At 41.4% G+C, this 23,209-nt stretch overlaps 1 protein-coding gene and 1 long non-coding RNA gene across 2 annotated transcripts; one reads left to right on the forward strand and one right to left on the reverse strand.

The window, feature by feature from the left end:
• Nucleotides 1-11,252: 11,252 nt before the first annotated feature.
• LOC131131496 (uncharacterized) lies at nt 11,253-23,003 on the forward strand. The gene is made up of 3 exons (XR_009130196.1): nt 11,253-11,460; nt 19,538-19,661; nt 22,256-23,003. It is a non-coding gene; the product is annotated as an uncharacterized LOC131131496 (long non-coding RNA).
• On the reverse strand, nt 16,754-23,039 carry synm (synemin, intermediate filament protein). The gene is made up of 4 exons (XM_058076241.1): nt 22,112-23,039; nt 20,973-21,097; nt 18,931-19,010; nt 16,754-18,857 (listed from the first exon to the last, which is right to left on the reverse strand). The coding sequence occupies exons 1-4, from the start codon at nt 22,907-22,909 to the stop codon at nt 16,972-16,974; spliced, it is 2,889 nt and encodes a 962-aa protein (XP_057932224.1). The 5' UTR covers nt 22,910-23,039; the 3' UTR covers nt 16,754-16,971.
• Between the last annotated feature and the right edge of the window lie 170 nt (nt 23,040-23,209).

Consider the following 23,209-nt stretch of genomic DNA (forward strand, 5'->3'; position numbering starts at 1 on the left):
CGGCAACTGGGAGTGCCCCAGATCTGACAGAAGCCTTGCTCCTCCATCAGTCACGTCATTGGGAGTCAGGGAAGGAGTCTACACCCTGCTCGCGGTCACGCAAACCATGAGATGCAAGCTGTTCCTCTCCAGGTGCTCATTAATGCACTTGTCCTTGATACTTCCGCCATACAACAACAAAGACAAACACATGCCTGCCATGTTCTAATTACACCCCCCCCCCCACACACACACACACGGAGGTGCATTTCCCTAACAGACTTGCAAATGTCAAACAACGCTTTACTTCCCTTGTGCTGCTGCTGTTCTTGTCTCAGACTACACGATGAACACCATGATAGGTGAAGCAGTGAAACTGCAAACGAACAAATGCAAAGATGCTTGAAACCTTTCAAGTGTAGGACATTGGGGACAGCTGATAGGAGCACTGCCGCCAAAGGAATTCATCAAGATTCCTCAGCAATTAGCATCGGAGCCTAATTACCATATGAAAACCATCCTCCATAACATAACCAAGCCTATCTCTCTGCTCTAACTTCCAATCCTTCAATATTATCACCCATCCTCCTGAAATATGGTGCGCTTGGATGACCCATTGTATTGTCTTATAGTCCTCCTCTCCGAGGCCTGCCTGAATGTCCACCATACCTCCAATAGTCCTTTTTTTCCATTATGCAGTTAAGCCAGACAGTTAATTATCCAGGAGCACAGAGGCTGGGTCTCTTTGCTGGCTGAGATAACGATATGCTTTGCTGGGCAGAGAATGAAGAGCGGCCGGCCCACGGGGAGCCTCGCTGATGTCAGGCAATCTTTCAAAAAAAAAAAAAGAAAAGAAAGACGCAAGCAATTAAATGCACCATTGCTATCAGGGATGACTCGTGTTATTGAGGATACAGGCTAGCTCCCCTAATGGGAATATTTAGGGCAATTATGATAAAGATGTCAAGGCGACCTCCCTGTAACGGCTTCCTATACAAGGAGTGCCTCTAAAGTGCAGAAAATAAGATGTGGCCGGTCCCACGTGGAAGTCTTAGCTCCACCACTTAAGACTTGTCTCTTGCGAAAAATGTTGTCAAGAGGTACTAAATGGCCTAATCTGCCCTGTGAGGTGAGTTTTTACAGGAATTCCAAAGTCCATAATGACACGTCTTAAGCAAATAAACACCACAGTGTTCAATTAAAGGAGAAAAGCCAAGCTGATTTGTTCCCATTGAGCACAGCTGTCCCAGGGAGAGATTGAAAAGCTGGTCTTATTTAATGGATAACGGAAGCTGACCATCTGTAAGATAGCACCGGCACACAAATGGGGCCTTTCATGTGGTGACTGCTGCACGACTCTTCACGTATGAATTGTTTCCACTTGCACATTTTGCCCAAGCATTACCTTTATGACACTTGACATCAAAGTTGCTTGCAAGGACCATGATTTTGAGCTACTGATCCATGCACACACACACACACACACACACACACTCCTGGTGTCCAACAAAGCAACTCCATTGCAAAGTTAGCATATGCCATCCACATGGCTGGCATGACACCACAAAGGCTGAATAATGTTTGAAGTAGATTCAAGGAAGCAAAGTGCAATGTGGAGGCAGCATGTACTCAATATCCTGCCCTCCCTTGAAGCAGCTGGCTGTGTCCCATTGAACATCCCATCAGAACATTTTCATAATGCTGTCTGTTTAAAGGGGAACCGCACTGGCCATTATTCACTGCCAATCCTTATGTGAAACATAACATTTATTTCCTATTTCTGTGCATTATAACAAGTAAACAAGTTAATATGAGCTAGCTACCAATGCACGTCATTGGGAGCCCTCACAAAAAAGTGTTTCATTTACATAACTGACTCTATTAACAAAACTACAGCAATATTGTAGCAGCCAACTAGTACTATATTTCCAACACCTCGCTATAGGCGTTATAATTTGTCTACTGTTCCTTTGTTTTGAATCGTATTTTGGGTGTTAGAATTACTCATGTACAGTACATACCCTGTGTATATCAATTCTCTTTTTTCAGTTAGCAGTTCGTGGTCATTACATCAGATACTTTTCAGCCACCCACATCAGGATCAGCATCAACCCCAAAAATCAGTTGGGCTATATGTAGCTATTTTGACTGACATAGTACTCAAGTTATGTACAACACTATTGAGGAATTTTCCTAACTATAGAGTGCACCAATATATTAGCAGGGCTGTAGGCCCACACACACACCATTGCCTGTGTTGAGTCAAGTCATTGAGCAGACAGCAATGATGTGTAAATATGTGTACTATGATGAGCTTTTTTATGCTAAAGTCGGTTATGTCTTTTAATTTTTATACAAATACGGAAGCGACTCAAAATGTACAGTACATACAGTACCTTGGTGTTTAAATTATTTCCAAGTAGGACTACACACACTGCACCGTGATGTTGCTGCAACAGGTAACATTTTCAACATTATACCTTTAAAAGGTTATTCGTCGTGTAATGTTTTGCAACTCCATTATATGTTTTTTCCCGGAAGAGTAGGCAAAATAGCTCTTTTAATGCTAAATATTGCCAACCTCTGGGCTATTTCTGTTATTTTCTAAGAACGAGCGCAAGATGGTACAATCACTTTGTCTTATGGTCTCCTTTATGAACCAGGAAGTGGCCTGCTAACATATGGAGAGAAACTCAATTACAGCTCTCTGCTATCATTTCACCTGAGTTATAAGGAAGGTACAGTGCTGCTGCCCGCCCCCCATCTCAGACTGTTTTCTTTGAAATACAAACCAATCAATCAGGCCAGGTTTGCCCTTCTGGAGCAACAAGACCCTACACAACTTGGCCATCACTCATGTGCCCCCTCTAGCTGTCCTGCTGCCTATTTCCACATCATCGTATCACTCCACAGCTACAGCGAGATGACTTATTGTTCTTTCCAGTTTGAGTCCCCTTGATGTTTGCTCTCCACACAGTTCTCCACTGTTATACGTGAGTTACTTTTTTCCAACGTGATAGCTGGAAAATTAGCTCCAAATGTTGGGACGCGTGTCAAAAGAAAGCAGCGGGAAGTCAGAGAAAAGAACTTGCATGACTGCTGTTTGACCTTTTGTCAATATTTTAAAGTTTTTAGCGGCAGAGGAAGGTGGAAGTTACTATAGTTGTATTCAACATAGGTTCAGTTGAAGCTATCCTTGATACATTTCTACACAAACATTGGCTTTGTGGAATAAACTAATTGGTAGGTTGCACAAAAAAACATACAGCAAGTCACACTGGACTATAAGTTGCATATATTTAAACATTTAACAAACTTCCCAAAAGATGAGGTTTTCAACTACAAAATAGCAAACAGAACAAGAAGCTGAATAGGTGTCCAGAAGTGGCAGTTGGAGCATTTGGTACCTGGGCCAGAATTGTTTTCGCCATGCAGACAGTGTGAGAGCCAGCAAAAAAAGAAAAAAACAACAATACTGATAGAAAACATGTACCACAGTGAGGTTACAAACTACAGTCACCCGTATAGAGCAATAGCCTCTCTGGTGGTTCAGACAGAAGGAAACTCCAGCACAAGGTTGCTGCGATCACAGTAAGATTGCCATGACTACAATAGATTCAAAAGAGTAAAACATTTGCGTCACTCTGCCCCCCCAACCCAAAGTCAGACCTCGAGTCGCTCAGCGCCATTTCCTCTTCATTGGTATCACCATTATGGTCCCAAATGCATATTGATCAGGTCTGTACATTCCATAATGTGGTGTAAGTGATCCAAAAGCACCATACCTTTATCTTTGGCCCGTTCCTCGTATTCGTTCCAAAGGCTTTGAATTTGTCTTTTCCAAGTTTTCTTGACACAAATTAACATCTCATCAAAATTCCTGATCCACTTCTTTGTCTCCAACACAAACACAGCCATCATAATCGTTTACAGCGGAATCTTGAACCGCCTTCTTGACCATTCGAAGTGCTGAATAAAGTCAGGGCCGCTTATGTAGTTCCTTAGACGTGGTGATTAGCTAATTGAATTCAGGTGAGACATGCCGCATTCAAGGGCCAGGAAGAGTGTGGGGAAAAGCACTATGTAGCGAAGCTTGGGGATTTCAAACCTGGTTACATGAAGTTATTTTTGATCAAGAACAAACTTTGCTTTATTCAATATTGAAGTATTTCTCACCATGTTACGTTGTGTATGTATGATGATCTATGTGATTTCCAGTTGTTTTTTTTTTTGATCCATTATAATCCCCAGAAATGTTTGAATCATTAGTTAACCACTTTGACGATGTGAGCCTGCTACATGAGGATGTAACACAGAAAATTGACAAATTTAAAACAAGCATAGGCTGGTCTGAAAATGTAAATAAAAAAAGAACAGTCATGCATCAGCAAACATGCCTCCAAACTATATGTAAAAGTGATATTAAATGTTCAGTTGTCCATTCATTGTCATTTGTAATCATTTTCTGCATGTCTACAGCATGTCTATACATATGGGGGGGGTGGGCCTTCAGATCGGCATGCCATCAAAAGCATAGTATAATCTTACAAAGTGCAACCGTGTGAGTCATTGTCACTCATTAGAATGATGTGTTTCCTTTAATGTGTGTGCACCAGGCCTGGACAGCGGGAACCATGGTGACCTGCTACATAAACCACAGCCACAGTGATGAATGGCTGGCTTGATAGAGTGATGCTCCACAATGAAGTAGAAGGACCTTCGTCACGTGACTCCTATAAACACTCAAAACTCTCAAAACATCACATGTATCATTCATGTTGAAATGAATGAAATGAAAAAATGTTTGTGCATTTGTATGATCGGCTGAAGTACTTGCGGTGGAAGACGCCTGTGGAGAAAATTGGTCACCATTCCAACACTTCTACTGTATTAGCTTGACAACAAAACAAGAAACAGTGAGAACCTTCCCACACGCAGGAGGGATTCTGATGGGGTTGGAGCGGTGAAAAATAGTGCTAATTTGAAGGTCATTTAAAGAGCGCCAGGCGGTACTGCTCAGGAGGAGGGCTGCAGAACAAGTGCAGGGAGAGGCTGCGCTGTGAGGTAGGTGCACCAAACGTTTCCCTGTTACCCCTCATCAATCCCGACTATCCACTGAGAGCCTCCTCTGACCCACATAGCCACCAGAGGGGGGTGATGGAGGTGGTCGCCTTTCTTTCATTATTGATACTGCGGCATCACACGAGCTGAACCTCGTCAAACCAAATCAGGAGAGAAGCCACTAAAGGTCACACAACAACCATGGACATTTAGCCTCTCATTCACTCAGTCACTAAGCGATAACACTCTGGTGTGAACTCATATCTATTTTATATTACAATATACAGTTGACAGAGTGGTGTGGAAAAGTGTTCCGTTCCTGATTTCTTATTTTTTGCATGTTTGCATGTCTTATTTCAATGTTTCAGATCAACAAATCAACCAAATTAAAATATTAGTCAATGACAACACAACTTTACACAAAATGCAATTTTTAAATGAAAGTTGTAATTAAGGGAGAAAATAATAACAAACTTACATAGTCCTCATTCACAATCCTTATGTGAAATATGAACACATATTTCTATCCCTTTTCTGAGACGATGGGTTAATATGAGCTAGCTAACAATACATGTAATTGGGACACACTTATTTCGACAATGAAGCCCTTAAAAACATCTCTAACATAATTGCATGGTTTGATATACATGCATTAACATGTATACTGATGAACATGTAATAGTTGCAGTATCTTGTCATATTTTGATGATTTAAAACACTACCAAAACTTCTGTTCTTGGGCACATTGATACACATACGTATTTATGCTAGGTCCGTCACCAACAGCAGCATATAGATACAACAACAACACTTCCAATATCCGCTCTCCTTGGGATGGCTGTGTCTTCCAGCACAAGACGTGTGCTCCAGTCCTCAGGTTAAAAAAAAGTTTGCAGACGGCAAACAAGCATCTTGTTGAGTCTTTGTTGGGAAATTGAGGGCTAGATATCCACTCTTCCGTCTGTGAATGACACTGAGACAAAATAGGTAATATAGGTATTTCCCATCATGTCCGTTGTTAGCTAGCTCATATTAACTTGTTTTCTCACGCTAGAATGCGCAGAAAAGGGAAAGAAATATGTGTTCATGTTCCAGTCCAGGGTGTACCCCGCCTCTCGCCCGAAGACAGCTGGGGTAGGCTCCAGCATGCACGCGACCCTCGTGAGGATAATCGGTATAAAATGAATGAATGGATGAGTGAATGAATGAAGGTATTTCCCATAATGTCTGTTGTTAGCTAGCTCATATTAACTTGTTTTTTCACGCTAGAATGCACAGAAAAGGGAAAGAAATATGTGTTCATGTTCCAGTCCAGGGTGTTCCCTGCCTCTCATCCGAAGACAGCTGGGGTAGGCTCCAGCATTCCTGTGACCTTAGTGAAGATAAGTGGTATAGAAAATGGATGGTTTCATATAAGGATGGTGAATGATGGGCAAAATTCCAAAAAAGTGCAGTTCCCCATTTCTAAATTCCAAATGACGTTAAATGGAGATACCTGGATTGCCTGGAGAGAAGTTAGGAAAAACATACAAAATCCACACAAAGATTTCCAAAGACGACGTGAGGAGATAGTGTGGACCACTGGGGAACTGTGGCATTATATCGTCAGAAAGGTGGGAGATCCAAAAAGGGAAATGATAGGACGTTGAAAGCCTGAAGTGATGTTCACAAACACAAGTATCAGGATGTGACGAAAATAGTGCTAAGGTGGCAGGTCTGGACTCCTTATTTTTGACTCGTTCATATAATCGTGAGCTATCGGGTTCTATGAATCATACCATTTCCTTCACAGGCCAACTTCTTACTTGTGAGGACAAGTACTAAAGTGGTTTTAAGAGAGAAGACAGATTGGTATAAGCTTGTTGAGGCCACAAATAACTCACCACAAAGTGTAAGCACACTGTCAGCCTCCTCTGTTCTCTGAGTGGTACTAAAAGCTTCTTCTATTGTCTTCATCTTCATCAGACATCATTACTGAACAGTGGGGCGTGAAATGCACACAATGTTACATGATTTATTCTACATAGTAGTTTTCACATAGAGCCAGGCAAACGGTAATTGTCAGCAAAATAGTTCTGGTCATTTTTAAGCGGAATCCCGCTGATAGCCTCCCTGGCAGAGGTTCAAGGCCTGAGAGATCCACTCATCATTTGGAGTTGTGTCCTTGGCAGGGCTCTCTGTCAGCTTTTGTGCTGTGTTTCGGTTTTAGGATGCATGGACAAAAACAAAAAAAAAAGATTTTGAAAATGTGGTAGTGAGCGGTGTTCTAGTAGCTAAAGCATGATAGCGGGCTAACTGGAAGGAGATGAAGCTCCCTTGTCACAATGCAGCTAAAACTTCAATTATGAGGCGGTGTACAAGCTGTCAAGCACACAAAACACACGTTATAGGTTTAGCGTGCCATTGTCTTAGCAAAGAATGGCAATATCACCTCCAAAGCACCTGGTAATCTTTGATTTTGACACTGTATAGAAAGGAAAAAGAAGAAGCATCAGAGGCGAAACAATTGCAGATTTGTTTCCAGCCTATACCTCAAATTAGGCCAAGGTTTGAGGAGGGATAATCATAAGTTTAAGCCACTGGGAGTCTTTCCCTGAGCAGAGAACAATTCAAATGTGGATGCACAACTATTGTCTTGCTGAGGAACTGGCATGGAAAGATGCAGCTGGTTGGAAAGAGAAGCTTATCTTACGGTATTCTAACTCTTTGTTGTGGACAGCCTCAGTGGGCTTGAAAGGAAGAGTGCCTGGCTCAAGTGTCTTAGCGTTGTCCCCGCCTCTCCTTAACATGTACAAATATTACAGTCAGTATTCCAGGAAAGCACACATCTTATTGTAGGTGCAAATACTTTATCTGAGCTGAAGCAGCTGTGACGACACGTCTTAAATGGTAAACCTGCAGAATTGTGCGTGTTGTTACATTTCTAAACATTTGTAACGCTTCACGGTAATAATGGAAGACTTTACATAATGAAAACACCTGAAATATCAGCTCAAACTCAGTCATGGGTTATGTTCAGAGGGTCGGTGCATGTAAGGTGGGTGCCTGTGGGCTTTACACAGGAAGTGGGGACAGCATATGAAATGTATATGCTGTGTTTGTGGTTTTAACAAATAACGGTGACAGACAAGATGATATTATTGTGACTATGACTCCAAGGAAAGATCTCAGTTGTGTACAATAAAAATCATTCATTCATTCATTTTCTACCGCTTATTCTCACAAAGGTCGCAAGGGTGCTGGAGCCTATCCCAGCTGCCTTCGGCCGAGAGGAGAGGTACACCCTGGACTGGTCGCCAGCCAATCACAGGGCACATATAGACAAACAACCATTCACACTCACATTAATACCTATGGACAATTTGGAGTCCAATACAAATCATTAATTAATTCATTCATTTTCTACCGCTTTTCCTCACGAGGGTTGCAAGGGTGCTGGAGCCTATCCCAGCTGTCTTCGGGCGAGAAGCGAGGTACACCCTGGACTGGTCGCCAGCCAATCACAGGGCACATTTAGACAAACAACCATTCACACTCACATTCATACCTATGGACAATTTGGAGTCCAATAGAAATCAATACTAAATACATATTTTCTAAAGAGAGGAAAAGAGAATTGAATTCCAATCATGTGATGCTGTTCATATTTGGATTCAGCCCAAATTAATTTAGCCACTAATTAGGCCCAACATGAAGTGTCTCACAAAGCCAGCACTGTGGTTATGTTGACTGGGATTGAACAGTGGGGGCAATTACCCAAATTATCTATGCAAGAAGATGTGAGGAAAGTATTTTCCCAACTATTGAATTTTTAGGAATATCTTTCAATGAATTACAGTAGGCCTACAGTCGATCCTCAAAATTCAAAATCTTTTCAAGAAAGGGGATATATACTTCTAAAGCCTCACAAAAGCTTCACAATGGGTGCTTATACTTTGGCTTTTTGATAAAATTGTAATTTAATTGCACCACTTAGAAAAAGACAGGAAGCAGAATTGGGAGTGACCAGGATGGATAGGATCAGGAACGAATACATCAGATGGACATTACATGTTATAGGCCTTGGAGATAAAGTCAGACAGGCCAGACTGAGATGGTTGGGACATGTCCAGAGGAGAGATAGTGAATATATTGGTAGAAGGATGCTGCGTTTAGAGCTGCCAGGTAGGAGACGTAGAGGAAGACCAAAGAGGTGTTGGTGTGAATACTTTGCCACGCTTTCTTTCTTTGTTTTATGACTGTGGCAGTGTTGCTTTTCTTTTTTAGTTGCTCTTTTGTGTCCTCTTAAGCCTCTAAGAGGATTTCCGCTTCCGTCAAGGGAAAGTACGCCGCTCTTGTTGCCATGGTAAATCGGTGACTCTGTGCTCGATCGTGGGGTCTATTTAAGGAAAACGCACTGCCCAACTGAGCCGGGATTGGTTTCACGTTGCTTGATTAATCCGTGTCTACTCATCCTAGTTTGTGATTTGTGCAACCAATTAAGTCTAGACGTTCTTGTTTTGGGTTGGTTGAGCTCAACTCAGTCATTTTCCTTTTCTAAATCCTACTTTCATACAATGGGCCCTCTGTTTGTACAAGGTGAGAAATGTTCAGTGTTTTTCTATGACCATCATCATCCACCCCAACAACATCCCCTGATTGTCCAAGCATGCACAGCAAACACACACAAACGTCTGAGTGGCCTGTGAGTCTAGCCTTGTCACTGGGTGCTTGCTGTGTGTGTGTGTGTGCCCCCCCCCCCCCCCCCCCGCCCCCAGGCTCTGGACGGCAGCCTGACATACCAGGCCTTGTTCGTTAGCGCATATTTTTACCCACCGTTACTAAATTAGGAAGCCAGAGGGAGCATAGAGTTGCATGGCTGCCAAAGAGAGAAGAAGAAGGGGTCTGATCAGGTCTGGCTTTGCTGAGGTCCCGTGCCAACCCCCGACCAGCTTCATTACGAGCCACTTGGGTTTCAGAAATAGAAAGCTGGCGGGGATAGGGGGCCAAGCTCAGCCCTAAATGGCCAGCCAAAAGCTCACGGGACAAACAAACAAATAAACCGATCCTCTCATGGCCTGCCAGAATCAACCGACAGCGGCCATTGCACAGAGCCATAACAAGTTATCTTAGGGCGGTCTTGCAAATAATGTTCTATAATGCTAGTTTAAAAGTGGTGATGGTGCCCACACACACACACACACACACAGTCAGTCTGATGCAGAATAAATTAACCTAGAAAACTGTCTCTGGAGTGAAATTTCTCAAAGCAGCCACAGAGACATTACTTCTTGTTTATTTGGCATTGATGTTGGGCCCTGATGAACGACACAGTATTTTCATAAGGAAATGTACTTTTCCTCTTCCTGTTGGAACTGGGATAACAAGTGTATGCTTGTGGAAGGAATGTGTGTGAATGTGGGTATTGGTGTGCTTTAAATATATGTTTTAATTATTAAAACACAGTCTACAGATGAAAAATGGTATCACTACAAAATTTACATTATTATTATTAACATTTTTAACATATTGTATTTAGAAGCTTGATGTTATTTAGAGCTCCATTACCAGCTTCCTATGTAAGCATAGTGGTTGAACACTTTTCCATCTTTGATACAATAACTTGTGCATATAAGTGTTTTTTTTTCATTCGGTTAGTTTTGAAGCACATTAAAGGAGTAATTCCCCTTTTCTCCCAGCAGGTGAAGTCGCTGGAACAAATACGGTTCTATAAAGGGAGAGGAAAACATGGCACAATGAAATGGACGTTCTTGTTTTTATACCGACATCTTGTGGTGGCTTAGGTACATTACAATTTCTTGCTTTTCATTATACTCATCACGTCAACACTGAATCACAAATAGAACTGATCTAATCCACTAAAACGTGTCATTAAAATCCCAATCCCTATTTATGGCGTAGTAAATAGTAGTCGTGCAACACAAAGAAAGAAACATGACTCAACAAACAGCGCCTGATTGATGCCAGAGGATGGGTGTTTTGATGATTGACCACCTGGTGGCGACAAAGCCTTCACTGGCGCAACAAAAAAGTCATTGACAATGTTTTGCACGTTTGAAAAAAAAAATTTAACTTGACAATTAGAGAATTATATTATATCACTTATTTAGTCTAGAAGGACAAATGACATATAAGCTGATGTATTTGACTTTTTTCATTTTACAAATGTACTGTACTTAGTGAGCAGATGAGTAATAATTTGGCATGCAGTATTTCAGCACACATGATAAAGGGGAACACCAAAGCCCAGAATAATAAGCAAAACTTTGTGGATTCAGCTTCACGCTCAAGGGGTTTAGACACAGTCGCCCAAAAGGGATATTTCACTATTTGTTATTTCAGGCTTTACTGTGGTGTTTTATTCTCTCCAATCTACGTAGACAACTTGCTGTTGTGCAGCTATACACTACAAACTGTACGGTATGTCCAATTCCCAGTTTTACACATGCTATGTTTTAGTTTGTCTGTTTCAGTCTAGCTTGTATATATTGTAAATATATAATTTTCTGAGTCAGAGCCCAGAGAAAATTGGCATCAAGCATGTTCTGGAAACATTTACAAAGAAGGGCTGTGTTTCACACTTGGAAACACATCTACAAAGACTTAATAATGTCATTTTATTCTTCTGTGTGCAGTTGGGGGACTTGAGAGGGATGTGTAATACTGTACATTATTTTTCAAAAAGTCATAGCTGAAGCCCGGAGCATTGAAATGGTCATAGCATAAATGTATATATATAACAATCACCTGGAGTTGTTCATAAAATATTACAGTAATTTTTGTATTATTGACGTGCTGTGTAAACATTCGTAAGGAGGTTTTAGCTTGAGAGCTACCAATCGCTAGCATGTTAGCTAACAATAGCTAACTTGCTAGCGACATTCACAATTAAAACAATACTTTACTTTGTTATTTAGTACATACTAGAGCTTTTAATAGTTACACAATCATTGTTGTAACAAGCACCACGGTAAAGAAGTTCATGTATTGATAAGGGTGAACCAAGAAAGCTAGCTTTACTGAGCTAATCGCTAGCCGATGTATGTAGCAGTAAGGTAAGTTGCTATTGGCTGTCCTGAAGTTGGTAATAAGTCCATGAAGTCGCCAGTTTCTGTTTGGTTGTAATGGACACTGGAGGACAGTAATAATGTCATGGAATGGATAAAAAAAAGTGAAAAAAATGCTAAATAAAATTTCTTACGGTGAGTTTTACAACAATAAAATAAATCACTGAATTTTCCAGTGATTTTTATCACAGATGTTCAAACTGTGATGTAGCAAGGATCGACTGTACGGTGTTTTATCCGCTGACATAGACAGCCTCCTTGGAAGGATGGCTGTATTAAATTTACAATACATTAGAAGGCCCGAAGATGTTGCCTGATGGATTCAGTGTCCTTGCAAAGGATAATGGAGTCAGGCAGTTACCCCCACTTACTTCTGCAGAGTTAAGTAGAACCGTGCACTATTAGAGGAGGGGGTTGTCTTTGAGTGAGCAGTATGACCAACCCAGCTCATGAGACGAAGCCGTACATGAGATTGAGTCCATGAGAAGGCGACAAGATGAGATTTTACGATGATTTTTATGAAAAATACATGACTGGACAAACAGATATTGAGCTATGTACACATAAATGGAATGGTAAGTTTGGCCTCAAAACCCTGACAGATGACTTTGTCAAAGATGACACAAAACTGTGTCAGTTGAGTAAATTGAGTAAAAAACAGAATAGTAGACATTAAAATATAACATCCATACATTCATTCAGAACTAAAAACAAGGCTAAAAGCAGAGCACAACAGTCAGGTATGGCAAATATGTCACATTCTTCATGATGTTGTCATGGGAACCAAACAAGCAAGTGTCTACCATGAAAGCAGGAGTCGCTCTTATTAAATATCTAAGGAACTGCTCTGCAGTTCTAAAAAGTTTCTGTATTAGGTATTAGGTATATTATGGTAATCCATACCATCCCTTATCAACAAAAGGATAACACACATGTGCAAGTGTCACAATAGGACACTTGACTGCTAATGACCTCCATGTGGTTGTTGGAGCCTGTGAAATAGACGCACCATTGTACATGCTGGTCAGCAAATAGCTGAGCTCCATTTAAGTCAGTTTAGCCAATTTATGTATTATTCATACAAATATCTCCCATACTGTCACAGGGTTGTTTCTATAGCTTCCTGCCTTAGTGGATAATGGATAAGACAATCTGCATTTTTGCTGATGCTTTGTGGAAAGTCAAGATTTTGATATCGACCCATACCACATTTCAGCTGAACATTCTGAATGCCATCAAATCACTCAACCTGGTATTAGTCATTAATCAATACGGCATTCCAAAACACTTGATCTGCTTGCTAAAAGTGCGGATAACATTTAAGTGCCGAAAAACACCCACTGAGTGCTCTCACTGATACAAAGGTACATTATTTTATTTCCTTCTTTATTTCAAACATCATCTAAAGCACAACAAACCAAACATAAATCAACACAAATAAAAATACCTATGTATATATAAACGTACACATGTTCGAAAGGGAATGGGAAGAAGTCAAGACTTATCTAGTCCCACCCCCCTAACCACTCGGATTCCAACCTCATCCCAACAAATTCCTTGTCTACAAGAATGAAAACCCCACATCCAACCACCCTCACCCAGCTTGAGGCACCCAACTACGTGCCAAGAGCAACCAGTTCATTACTAGTCATTGTATCGTACATAGTCCAGTACAAAAGAAAAAAAAGAATGAAACCACTCCAACTATACAGTCACCACACCATCACAAGCTAACATGGATATAAAAAATATCAATGTTATGGTATTGTTTCAGTGAGATTAAAAATTAAATGTGAGAGAAAAAACAAAAATATTCTTAAAAAATTATTGATGATGTGTCCCAAAGTTTACATCCTTCCCAGATAAAGATCTCACAAAACTATGAACATCCACTAAACAAAGGTCCATGATAATAATAGTCATACAATATAATTATTTTATTTGTATATATTTTTGTGTTTGGATCATCAGAGAACACCATGACAACCTACTAATATTTAAAATACATAGAGAGATAAGCTATTTCTTCTCTAAAGGGTGTGCTATCAGAGTCATAGGCTAATCTTGGAAGGTTGCGTTGGGCAAAGTAGCCCTCCCTGGTGTAAAATATCACAGTGACTTTGTGCACTTCCTCAATGTTGATGGAACCTGACAGATGGCAAACACATCAAAAGGGGGCCTGGACCTCTTTGGTCTTAAACGTTTTTAATTAATGTGCTTTGTAACATATGTTACAGCTTGAGTTGATCATTTTCTGTATTGATTATGTAATAGATTTTTTTTCTTCACGCTTACTTCAACTCTGTTGCAGATGACTCCAAAATGTAGTTCTCACATGTAACAGCATGCCTGGATGTACATGCACTACTGTTGCTATGGAGGTTTGTTATTGCATCCAAGTAAGGGGCCCAATATATGACAGGTCTCTCATCACTAAGTTTTGACAGAAGATTTTTGAACAATGACGCATTGTGGAAATCTTTTGTCACTACCGAGTAACCTTTTCCAAAGGAATGCTGCTTAGACAATCTGAAACGTTAAAAGAAAGGCACAGAAAACAAAGACATCCCTCTTCGCATACACACAATTCCCTCCTCTTCCTGTGTTGTGCCGCTGAAAAAAGGTCTTCCATTACATCAACCCTAGCAACACTGAAAACATCCAAGAGGCCACATGGATTCCATCCAGATTACACAACTTTGCACAGTGAAGAGAGAGAAGTTAGACCTCTTAGTCACTGCTTTAACAGTGTTTTTCTCCAAAACCTCCAGTGGTTTATTCAGATTGTAGTAACAGCATACAATCTTTTAGGTTGTTTTTTACATCATTATGTAGTTTTACAGCTTTCACACTGTATAGCACAACCTCTTGTTTATTTAGTTGAACGTATACTGTAACAACAACATGAAAGTTTCCTGGGGGGGTTAGCGCCTGTAATAATCCTGTTATAGCCTCTTGTTGACCTGATGTTCCAAGTGGTGCACATAGTAGGTGTTATCTAAACCTTTAAGTGCTAGAGAGGTTATTTTGGGGATGTTTAGTGCATGCATGTGTTGTCTGTAACTGTTTATCCCCTCCTGAATACAAGTTGGGGCTCTCGTCTTTCAATGTTGACTCACTCTGTTGCTTCTGATTTTCTTCATTTTAAATATAAGTGCTTGGAGACCTGCAGTTTGTTGTCGGTAATCCATCGACACAAGTAAGTTTGAGCTGCAAGTTTAAAATGTGTCAACTTGCACAGACTTATACCGTATACGTTCAAGAAATGTAGACACTTTGAGAATATACTCACAGTATTTGTTTATTAAGTTGAAAGAGAAAGCTCTTTGTCAACAAAAGCAACATTAAATGTGATTGATGTCAATAATAAGCCAAAATGTGTTCAAAATGTATCATTAGGCAGCCCTTAAGCATATTGATGATAATATTAACAATTAATATCATCTAATACAAAAGCTCAGATGTTGAACTGGCATGAAATTTAAACTAAACATTTTCCTCAGAAGCTATATTGAGAAAAAATATACACAGCAAGTAACCATGTGACCTTTCCTGCCCCTTTTTAAACAAGTACACGACACACTGAAACCTTGTGAACACTCAGCACCACTAAGCCGATACAAAAATAGTGAGCACACACTTACATAAGGATCCCTTTTAGCCAACAAGGATAACGTGTCAAGCAAACAGTGTCCAGACACCGTGACCATTTCCTCTTTGCTCCATGCTTTATCATTCTGGAAGAGTCTGCTGCACATATGTATATGTAAGCAGATCATGTAATTCTGCACCTTATGAGCACCCAACACAACTCTTGAGCCTGGCACACAAAGTTATAAAAGCTGGGAAATGAAGGGTGCTGTGAATGGCACAACCACATGTACAACCTGCACAGCAAAGGTTAGGACAGAAATAGATACTTCCTAAAGCATACAGTGAGCTATAAAGTTATTAGTTGGTAAAATATGAACATCAATTTAATTGAATATATGTGTATTATTTGGTATAAGGTAACTATGTGGTACCAACTCCATAAATATAAGCGAGAGCTGCATAGATACACTCAGTGTTTAGTATTTACCTCAAAATTGTGGCAGATGATGTTTATAATCCTCAGAATGTAATCACTTATCACTGAGTAAAAAAATATGATGATACCAGCTATATCAATCAGGCTGGGTGCAATATAAGTAAAAATTAATTTGGTTCTGATATCCAGCAAAGGTGAAATAAAGTTTGTTGCCGTATAGACCTAGGTCTCTGCAAAACCTGGACTGTGGAGTGTGTTTATGTTTGTCCATCAGTTAGTTAGCATGCTACTGCATCGCTATTTTGATGCCATAGTGACTCAAACAATAGTCATAAATGTAATCCATGTGCTACCCCTTGAAAAAAACGTTTATTTTTGGCGTAATTCTGCTAATTGGGTCTGAGCTACCCATTAAAGTCATTAAAACAACACAGCTAATGGTGGAGTAAGACTTTTGCACAAGACTGTATAACATAATATTGGAAAGTATCTGCATAGGACAGTAGTGGAGTGGACATATAGTATTACCCCCATATAGTATGTTGTTGGACAGTCAAAGTCATTTAGGGTCCAAATAGCAGATGGTGGATGGAAAGAATCATCTACCAACCAAGTATTTGTTTAAAAATAATTTTAAAGTTTTTTTCTTTGGTATACAGAAGTAATTTCAGAAAAAAATGGTGGCGATCATCGAAGAAGTGTTTCGGGGTTTGTGTTGATAAGACAGAATGTTAATAGACTGATCCTTTCTTCCTCCAAGTCCTTGGTAGTACGCTTAAAGAGATGCTGTTTCTCCCGATGTTCTTTCAAGGTAAGCAACCGATTCTGTTGATTTCACTCTTGATCAGTGGTAGCATCCGTACGACTGCTGTGCCCCTCCATCTGAATGTGAAGCGTGCTCTCTGATGGTCCATGTTTGATTTGTCTCTCTGCAACAGTTGACGTAGACTCACCTTCTCTTTCGAAGTCAAACTCGTCATTAAACCTAACACGCTGTTGTTCTTTGGAGATCCTGAAGCTGTAGCCTTCCCCTGCGCCTCCTTGCAAGGCACTACCCAGGTGAGAAGACCTCAGAGCTTCCATGATCTGCTCCTCAGATAAGTCATCATCATCCAGAAGCCCGGAGTCCTCCAGAGTTTGGGAGACGTTCAGCTCTGCAACTATGGTGGTGGTTCCACTGTCATTTGACTGCTGCACTTTCTTGATGTCGAAAGCCACATTCTGTGGATTTTCACTGCTAACTTTAGTTAGAAAAGCTAACTCATCCTTCAGTGGACCTGAGACTGAATCTTGTAACTTCTCCAAAGCTCCCCTCAGCTGTTCTTTAGGTGCCAAAGAGTCCCCTCGCAGTAACTCCAGCACCGACTCCTGCACTATGGGAGAAACACGGATCTCCTCTTCAATGATGCATTCAGGAATACTCTCTCTGAGAAAAGGGCGTTCTCCTGCAGTAAACTTGTAGTCACTGTGTTCCTCAACAACGGTTCTGCTTTGAGGAGGTCTGTCATCCTGATAATACCGCTCATCAGATAAGTCATCCACAATACCGTAATGGCCATAAGACGTGATGCCACATGTCTCCTCGACTTCTGAGAGATCATCTGGAGTGGAGACAAAATACTCATCAGGCTCTTGGTCGTGGGTGAAATATAAAGCTTCACTCTCCTTGATGTTCTCCTGAACCTGAACAGATCCACTCTTGCGATCAACCATCATGTTCATGTCATCCTCAGCGCTTTGATCATCTTGGTCATTTTCCATCTCTTCAATTTGGAAATATGACGAGGGCTCATAAAAACACTTCTCTGCTAAATCATCACTTGTGGACTCCACTGCTTGCTCAATTATCTCCACATTGACGGATCTATTTTGTAGATTTGCCTCACCCTGAAGACCACTTAGCAGGTTCTTGATCATGCTACCTGTTGCTGTATCCTTAATATCATCCAGAGAGACATTCTTCACTCCTTGACTCAGAAGCTGATCCAGAACAGAGTCTTCAGAAACATCTACTTCCTCCTTCACCTTGGACTCCAGCACAATCTGGGTCTTTGTCGAGCCATCCTCTTGTTTGGTTTTCTCGATGTGGTAGGTCACGTTTGATTCTCCGAGGGAGCAATCCTTGGCTTCCAAACTTGATGGTTTGATGACTTTCTCAATGATCTCCTCAACGGACACACTGTCTAATGTCATTTGTCTTTTCATCGTGGAATTGGTTTCTCCTTCATCCTTCAGCCCCTTGTCATCGACTTCCTCTGGTTCTTCTACAACTTTCATGTACATTGGTTTTGTGTCTAGGGTCTTCATCACTGGTGAGAGGACTCTACTTGATGTGGTCTCAGCAGCAGAAGACTTGATGGAACTGGTTAGGTTTTCTCCCTGTGAGATCTGTTCGATTTTCTTACTTTTCTCTTCTGTTCTTGTTGACTTTTGACTTTGCTGCCCAATCTTGACGACACCTTTATCTTTGGAGACACCGGAACCAGTGGGAGAAGAGGCACTCTGGGCTTTAGCAAACGAGACCATGTCCCTTCTGGAGGCAGGACTCTGATGCTGTGTTCTGGTTGTAAGTGAAATTGGAATGACCCGTGAGGGACTTTTGGAACCCGACTGAACCACGGGAGATCTTCTCAGATTAGAAGTGGATGGTGAAAACCTGACGTCCATACGCTGCCTGCTTGTGGTTCTTGGAGTGTAGTGTTGACTAGGTATCTTGATATCTGAGAGAATGGTCACACAGTTAGGGATTTTTCCATGTTTAAATTGAAACTAACAATAAATTCAGTAAAGTACCTATTAATCTTTCTCTCTGATGTTGATTGACCCGCCTATGAGCGTCTTGAAGACCAGCTCTCTCACCTTCCAAGAGAGCCCTGGACAACACGACAAAAAGTTTAAAGACAAAAACAAATAGGAATTGCAGATAATCTCTCAGTTGTAGGGTTCCTGTATGAAAGAAAAACCAAATACTAGTATTTACCGTACAAGGCGTTGTACTTCATCCAGCTCGTCCATCTTGACCCTCTATCTAAACAACCCTGGCTTACAGTACTTATTATTAAAAACCATACCAATCACTAATCTAATAAAGACCATGTTGTCATCTTTCTAAATGGTTCTCCATTCCTTAGCCGTGCTTCAAGTCCCAAACATGAGCAGACAAAAGAACCCCTGGAGTAGAAGCGACCTCTCTCAAAGACTGCTTCCCAAAAGACTGACCTAAAAATAACAGCTACAATGCAGGGCTGGCCATACTTGCCTTCAAATTCCAAAGCAAATGCTGACTTGGGACGCATGCCACATGCTGCATCCCTGGGAAAACATTTGGCCTATTCCACTCTGACACCAACAGGTTGAATACTAATGCATTTTTAAAAATACTAATGTATTTTTTTTTCAGGTGGTAGAGTGATCGTCTCCCTGAAGGTTGCAGGTTCGATCTTCCGTCCTCACATGATCATGTTGAAGTATTCTTGGACAAGATACTGAAGCCCTAGTTGCACCTGATGCTGTGTCAACAGTAGGTAAATGTGCTAACACTGTCCAAGCACTTTGAGTGTATTGGGGGTGGGAAAGCGCTATTCAAGTAAAAGACCATTAGATCCACTGTTGGTACTTACACACGTAGACATACTCTGCTCCAAATATACATAATATACACATATATATATGATGTGAGTCAAAATGTGGATTTGATCTTGGGGAATTTTTGGTGCCTGTTCCCCAAGTACCGTATTTTCCAGACTATAAGTCACACTTTTTTTCATAGGTTGGCTGTTCCTGCCACTTATACTCCAGAGCGACTTATAAATGAAAGAACTGTTTATGTTACATAAACACTGCACACTTTTTCTGTTCATATTTATTTTTTGTGTAGCTGAATAAGCATTGTGTTAGCATATCTTACACCTATTCAGCCTGTTGTCTATTCTTTTATTGTTAGAACTTGCCTTCCAAGATGACGTAATGTCTGTTTTGGTTAAGTAGTTTGTAAAATAATTTACTTGCATAAAATGCGACTTAGGGCGGCACGGCGGTCTAGTGGTTAGCGCACAGACCTCACAGCTAGGAGACCAAGGTTCAATTCCACCCTCGGCCATCTCTGTGTGGAGTTTGCATGTTCTCCGCGTGCATGCGTGGGTTTTCTCCGGGTACTCCGGTTTCCTCCCACATTCTAAAAACATGCTAGGTTCATTGGCGACTCCAAATTGTCCATAGGTATGAATGTGAGTGTGAATGGTTGTTTGTCTATATGTGCCCTGTGATTGGCTGGCGATCAGTCCAGGGTGTACCCTGCCTCACGCCCGAAGACAGCTGGGATAGGCTCCAGCACATGCGACTTATACTCCAGAGCGACTTATGTATGTTTTTTCTACCGAATTATGCATTTTTGGCCTTATGCGACTTATACTCCGAAGCAACTTATAGTCCAGAAAATACGGTAGTATTAGTACATGTGTAAAATCAAAATAGAATTTATACCGGTATAAGTCATTTACTTATCATTGGAAGGATTCATACCAAGTGATCAGCCAACCTTAACTTACAGTGATGCAGTTCATGTATTCTGCTTTGGAGTTTCACATCCTTTCCTCTCCAAACTAGGAACGTTGAAGTTCTCCTATTACCATATCAACCCAATCATAAGACTCATCTGTCTTATATTTGTGGTCTAGAGATTTACACATGCAAACCAACGGGTGGCCCAAGCATTCAGAGTTTTTTTTTCCTGGCCACCAGTGACCCGCTGGAAAATGGTGAAGGTCCGTCTTGAAAAAGAGGTAATATAGTCATTGTCGTGGCGTTAATCTGGTATTGAGAATAACTAGGCTCACCTGTAGGCAGCCACCTCCATGCCCAGATCCATCTTGACCTGGAGAAGATGCTGATGTTCTTGCATCTTCTGTCCAATCGCATCAGCCATCATGCTCCTTTCACGTTCCAGTTGATCAATAGCCATCTAGGGTAGCGAAAATGAGAAAACATCTTACTTTCGGTACTGAAGTTACAGCCCTGGAAAACATCTAAGCCTGTTCAACAAGATTATTCAAGAAAAATACATCACAAACTGTTCAAATAATGCAATGTTTAAAAACGTCACCTACAACTATTAAAATGAATTATTTTTAATTAATGTTTTAATGGGGCTGCACGGCGGTTGAGTGATTAGCGCGCAGACCTCACAGCTAGGAGACCTCGGTTCAATCCCACCCTCGGCCATCTCTGTGTGGAATTTGCATGTTCTCCCTGTGCATGCGTGGGTTTTCTCCGGGTACTCCGGTTTCCTCCCACATTCCAAAAACATGCTAGGTTAATTGGCGACTCCAAATTGTCCATAGGTATGAATGTGAGTGTGAATGGTTGTTTGTCTATATGTGCCCTGTGATTGGCTGGCGACCAGTCCAGGATGTACCCCGCCTCTTGCCCAAAGACAGCTGGGATAGGCTCCAGCACCCCTCGCAACCTTCGAGAGACTAAGTGGTAGAAAATGAATGAATGAATAATGTTTTAATGTTTCACTGTACTTACAGTATATTTGACTTCCTTTACTGCATAATACTGTTTTCTACTGTATATACTGTACATATATGACATAAGACAACTCATTGTCATTTGATTAACCTGCTTGTGGATTTATCTTTAAGAACCTTATAGGGATTTGTCAGTCTGACAGTTAATTGGTTTAAGTGACTACTGCATAATCTGCAGAAGGGAAAACGCTGTCAGACTGTACAACCTTAAAGGTGCTGTACTTTTGAGTAAATGTGGTAAAAATTGCCATCAAAAACAATGGGTGTGGCAGCACAAAGATTCATAACCTGTTTTTGTCACATATCGACAACATTAAAAGCATGCAATGCACAATACACACATTGCATAAAAACATGATTAAGTGCTACAGTGTATTTCATACATGCATACTGTACATGTGTGTCAAGTGATCCACATGTACAGTATTGGATTGCGTCCTCACCTGATATTCTCCCAAGTCATGACTAAATGTATCCTGCATGAGCATCAGTTCCTTCTCAAGACGCACTTGAAGCTGCCCTTGTTTTTCCGCATCCGTGCGTAATTTGTCCAACTCCGTGACGTGCAGCATCTTCTCCCTCTGCAGGTCACCCAGCAAGGCTTGGTCTGCCTTTATGGTTTTCTCCATGTCGTCCACCTTCTGCTGGTACATTTCCAAAGTCTCCATCCATCCCTCGGAGAGTCCCCGGGCATACCGCTGCACCTCTTCCACAGATGCAGCCGGGGGCCCCGAGTAAGTTTGCGTGATGATGGGTACCACCCTGGACTCCACCTGACGTCTGAGGTGGCCCATCTCCTGCTTGTGCGCCTCCTCTAAGAACGCATACTCATTGAGGAGATCAGTTAAACGCTGCTGGAGTGAAGTGTTGCTTTTGTGGGCGTCTTGGAGCTCCTTCTCACAGCATCGCAGCTCCCCGCTGATGTCCCTGCACACGTCGCTCTGCTGGCTGCACAGTGAACGCACCATCTGCAACTCCTTCCACAACCGCTCCCTCTCCACCTCGGCGCGGGATTTCTCCAGCGACATCCGCTCCATAGCTCTTCTCAGGTCCCGCATTTCAGCCTTGTACCTCGGCTCCCATTCCACCACCTTGGCCTGTCTCAGCTGGTTGATCTCGCCCATGAGACGCGCGTTCTCTCGCTCCAGTTGTTGTGTTCTGGAAAGGTACTGAGCCAACCGGCCGTTCAGCTCCTGAAGCTGATGCTTTTCGCCTTCAAAAGTTCTCTTAAAAGGCAGCATTGTGGTGCTTGTATATGTCAAAATTGTAAAAAAAATAAAATAAAATAAAATTAAAAAAAAGATCCAGTCAGTCAGGCGAGATCTTTTCTCCGTGTGTCTGTGCACACAAGTGTGACGTCATGTGCCTTCACTGTCCTTTGACAAGTGCACGAAGAGGGCGTGTCCCGCCTCTCTGGATCGCCCTGAGCTAGTCCCTGGCAGATGCTGTGTTGCGTTCAAACGCTGTCAGACATCGGAAAGTCCTTCATTCGTATACAAATGAGAATCAGACATATAAAAACCCAGAAAACATGCACAGAA

Source organism: Doryrhamphus excisus, chromosome 6 (assembly GCF_030265055.1).
Source record: "Doryrhamphus excisus isolate RoL2022-K1 chromosome 6, RoL_Dexc_1.0, whole genome shotgun sequence".
NCBI classification, from domain to species: Eukaryota; Metazoa; Chordata; class Actinopteri; order Syngnathiformes; family Syngnathidae; genus Doryrhamphus; species Doryrhamphus excisus.

Excerpts from the sequence above, each read along its gene's own strand:
- synm (XM_058076241.1), bottom strand. The coding sequence starts at position 22,909 with ATGCTGCCTTTTAAGAGAACTTTTGAAGGCGAAAAGCATCAGCTTCAG. Across the intron at positions 21,098-22,111 it reads ATGACTTGGGAGAATATCAG|ATGGCTATTGATCAACTGGA; the intron begins GTGAGGACGCAA and ends TCGCTACCCTAG. Across the intron at positions 18,858-18,930 it reads TCAGAGAGAAAGATTAATAG|ATATCAAGATACCTAGTCAA; the intron begins GTACTTTACTGA and ends CCATTCTCTCAG.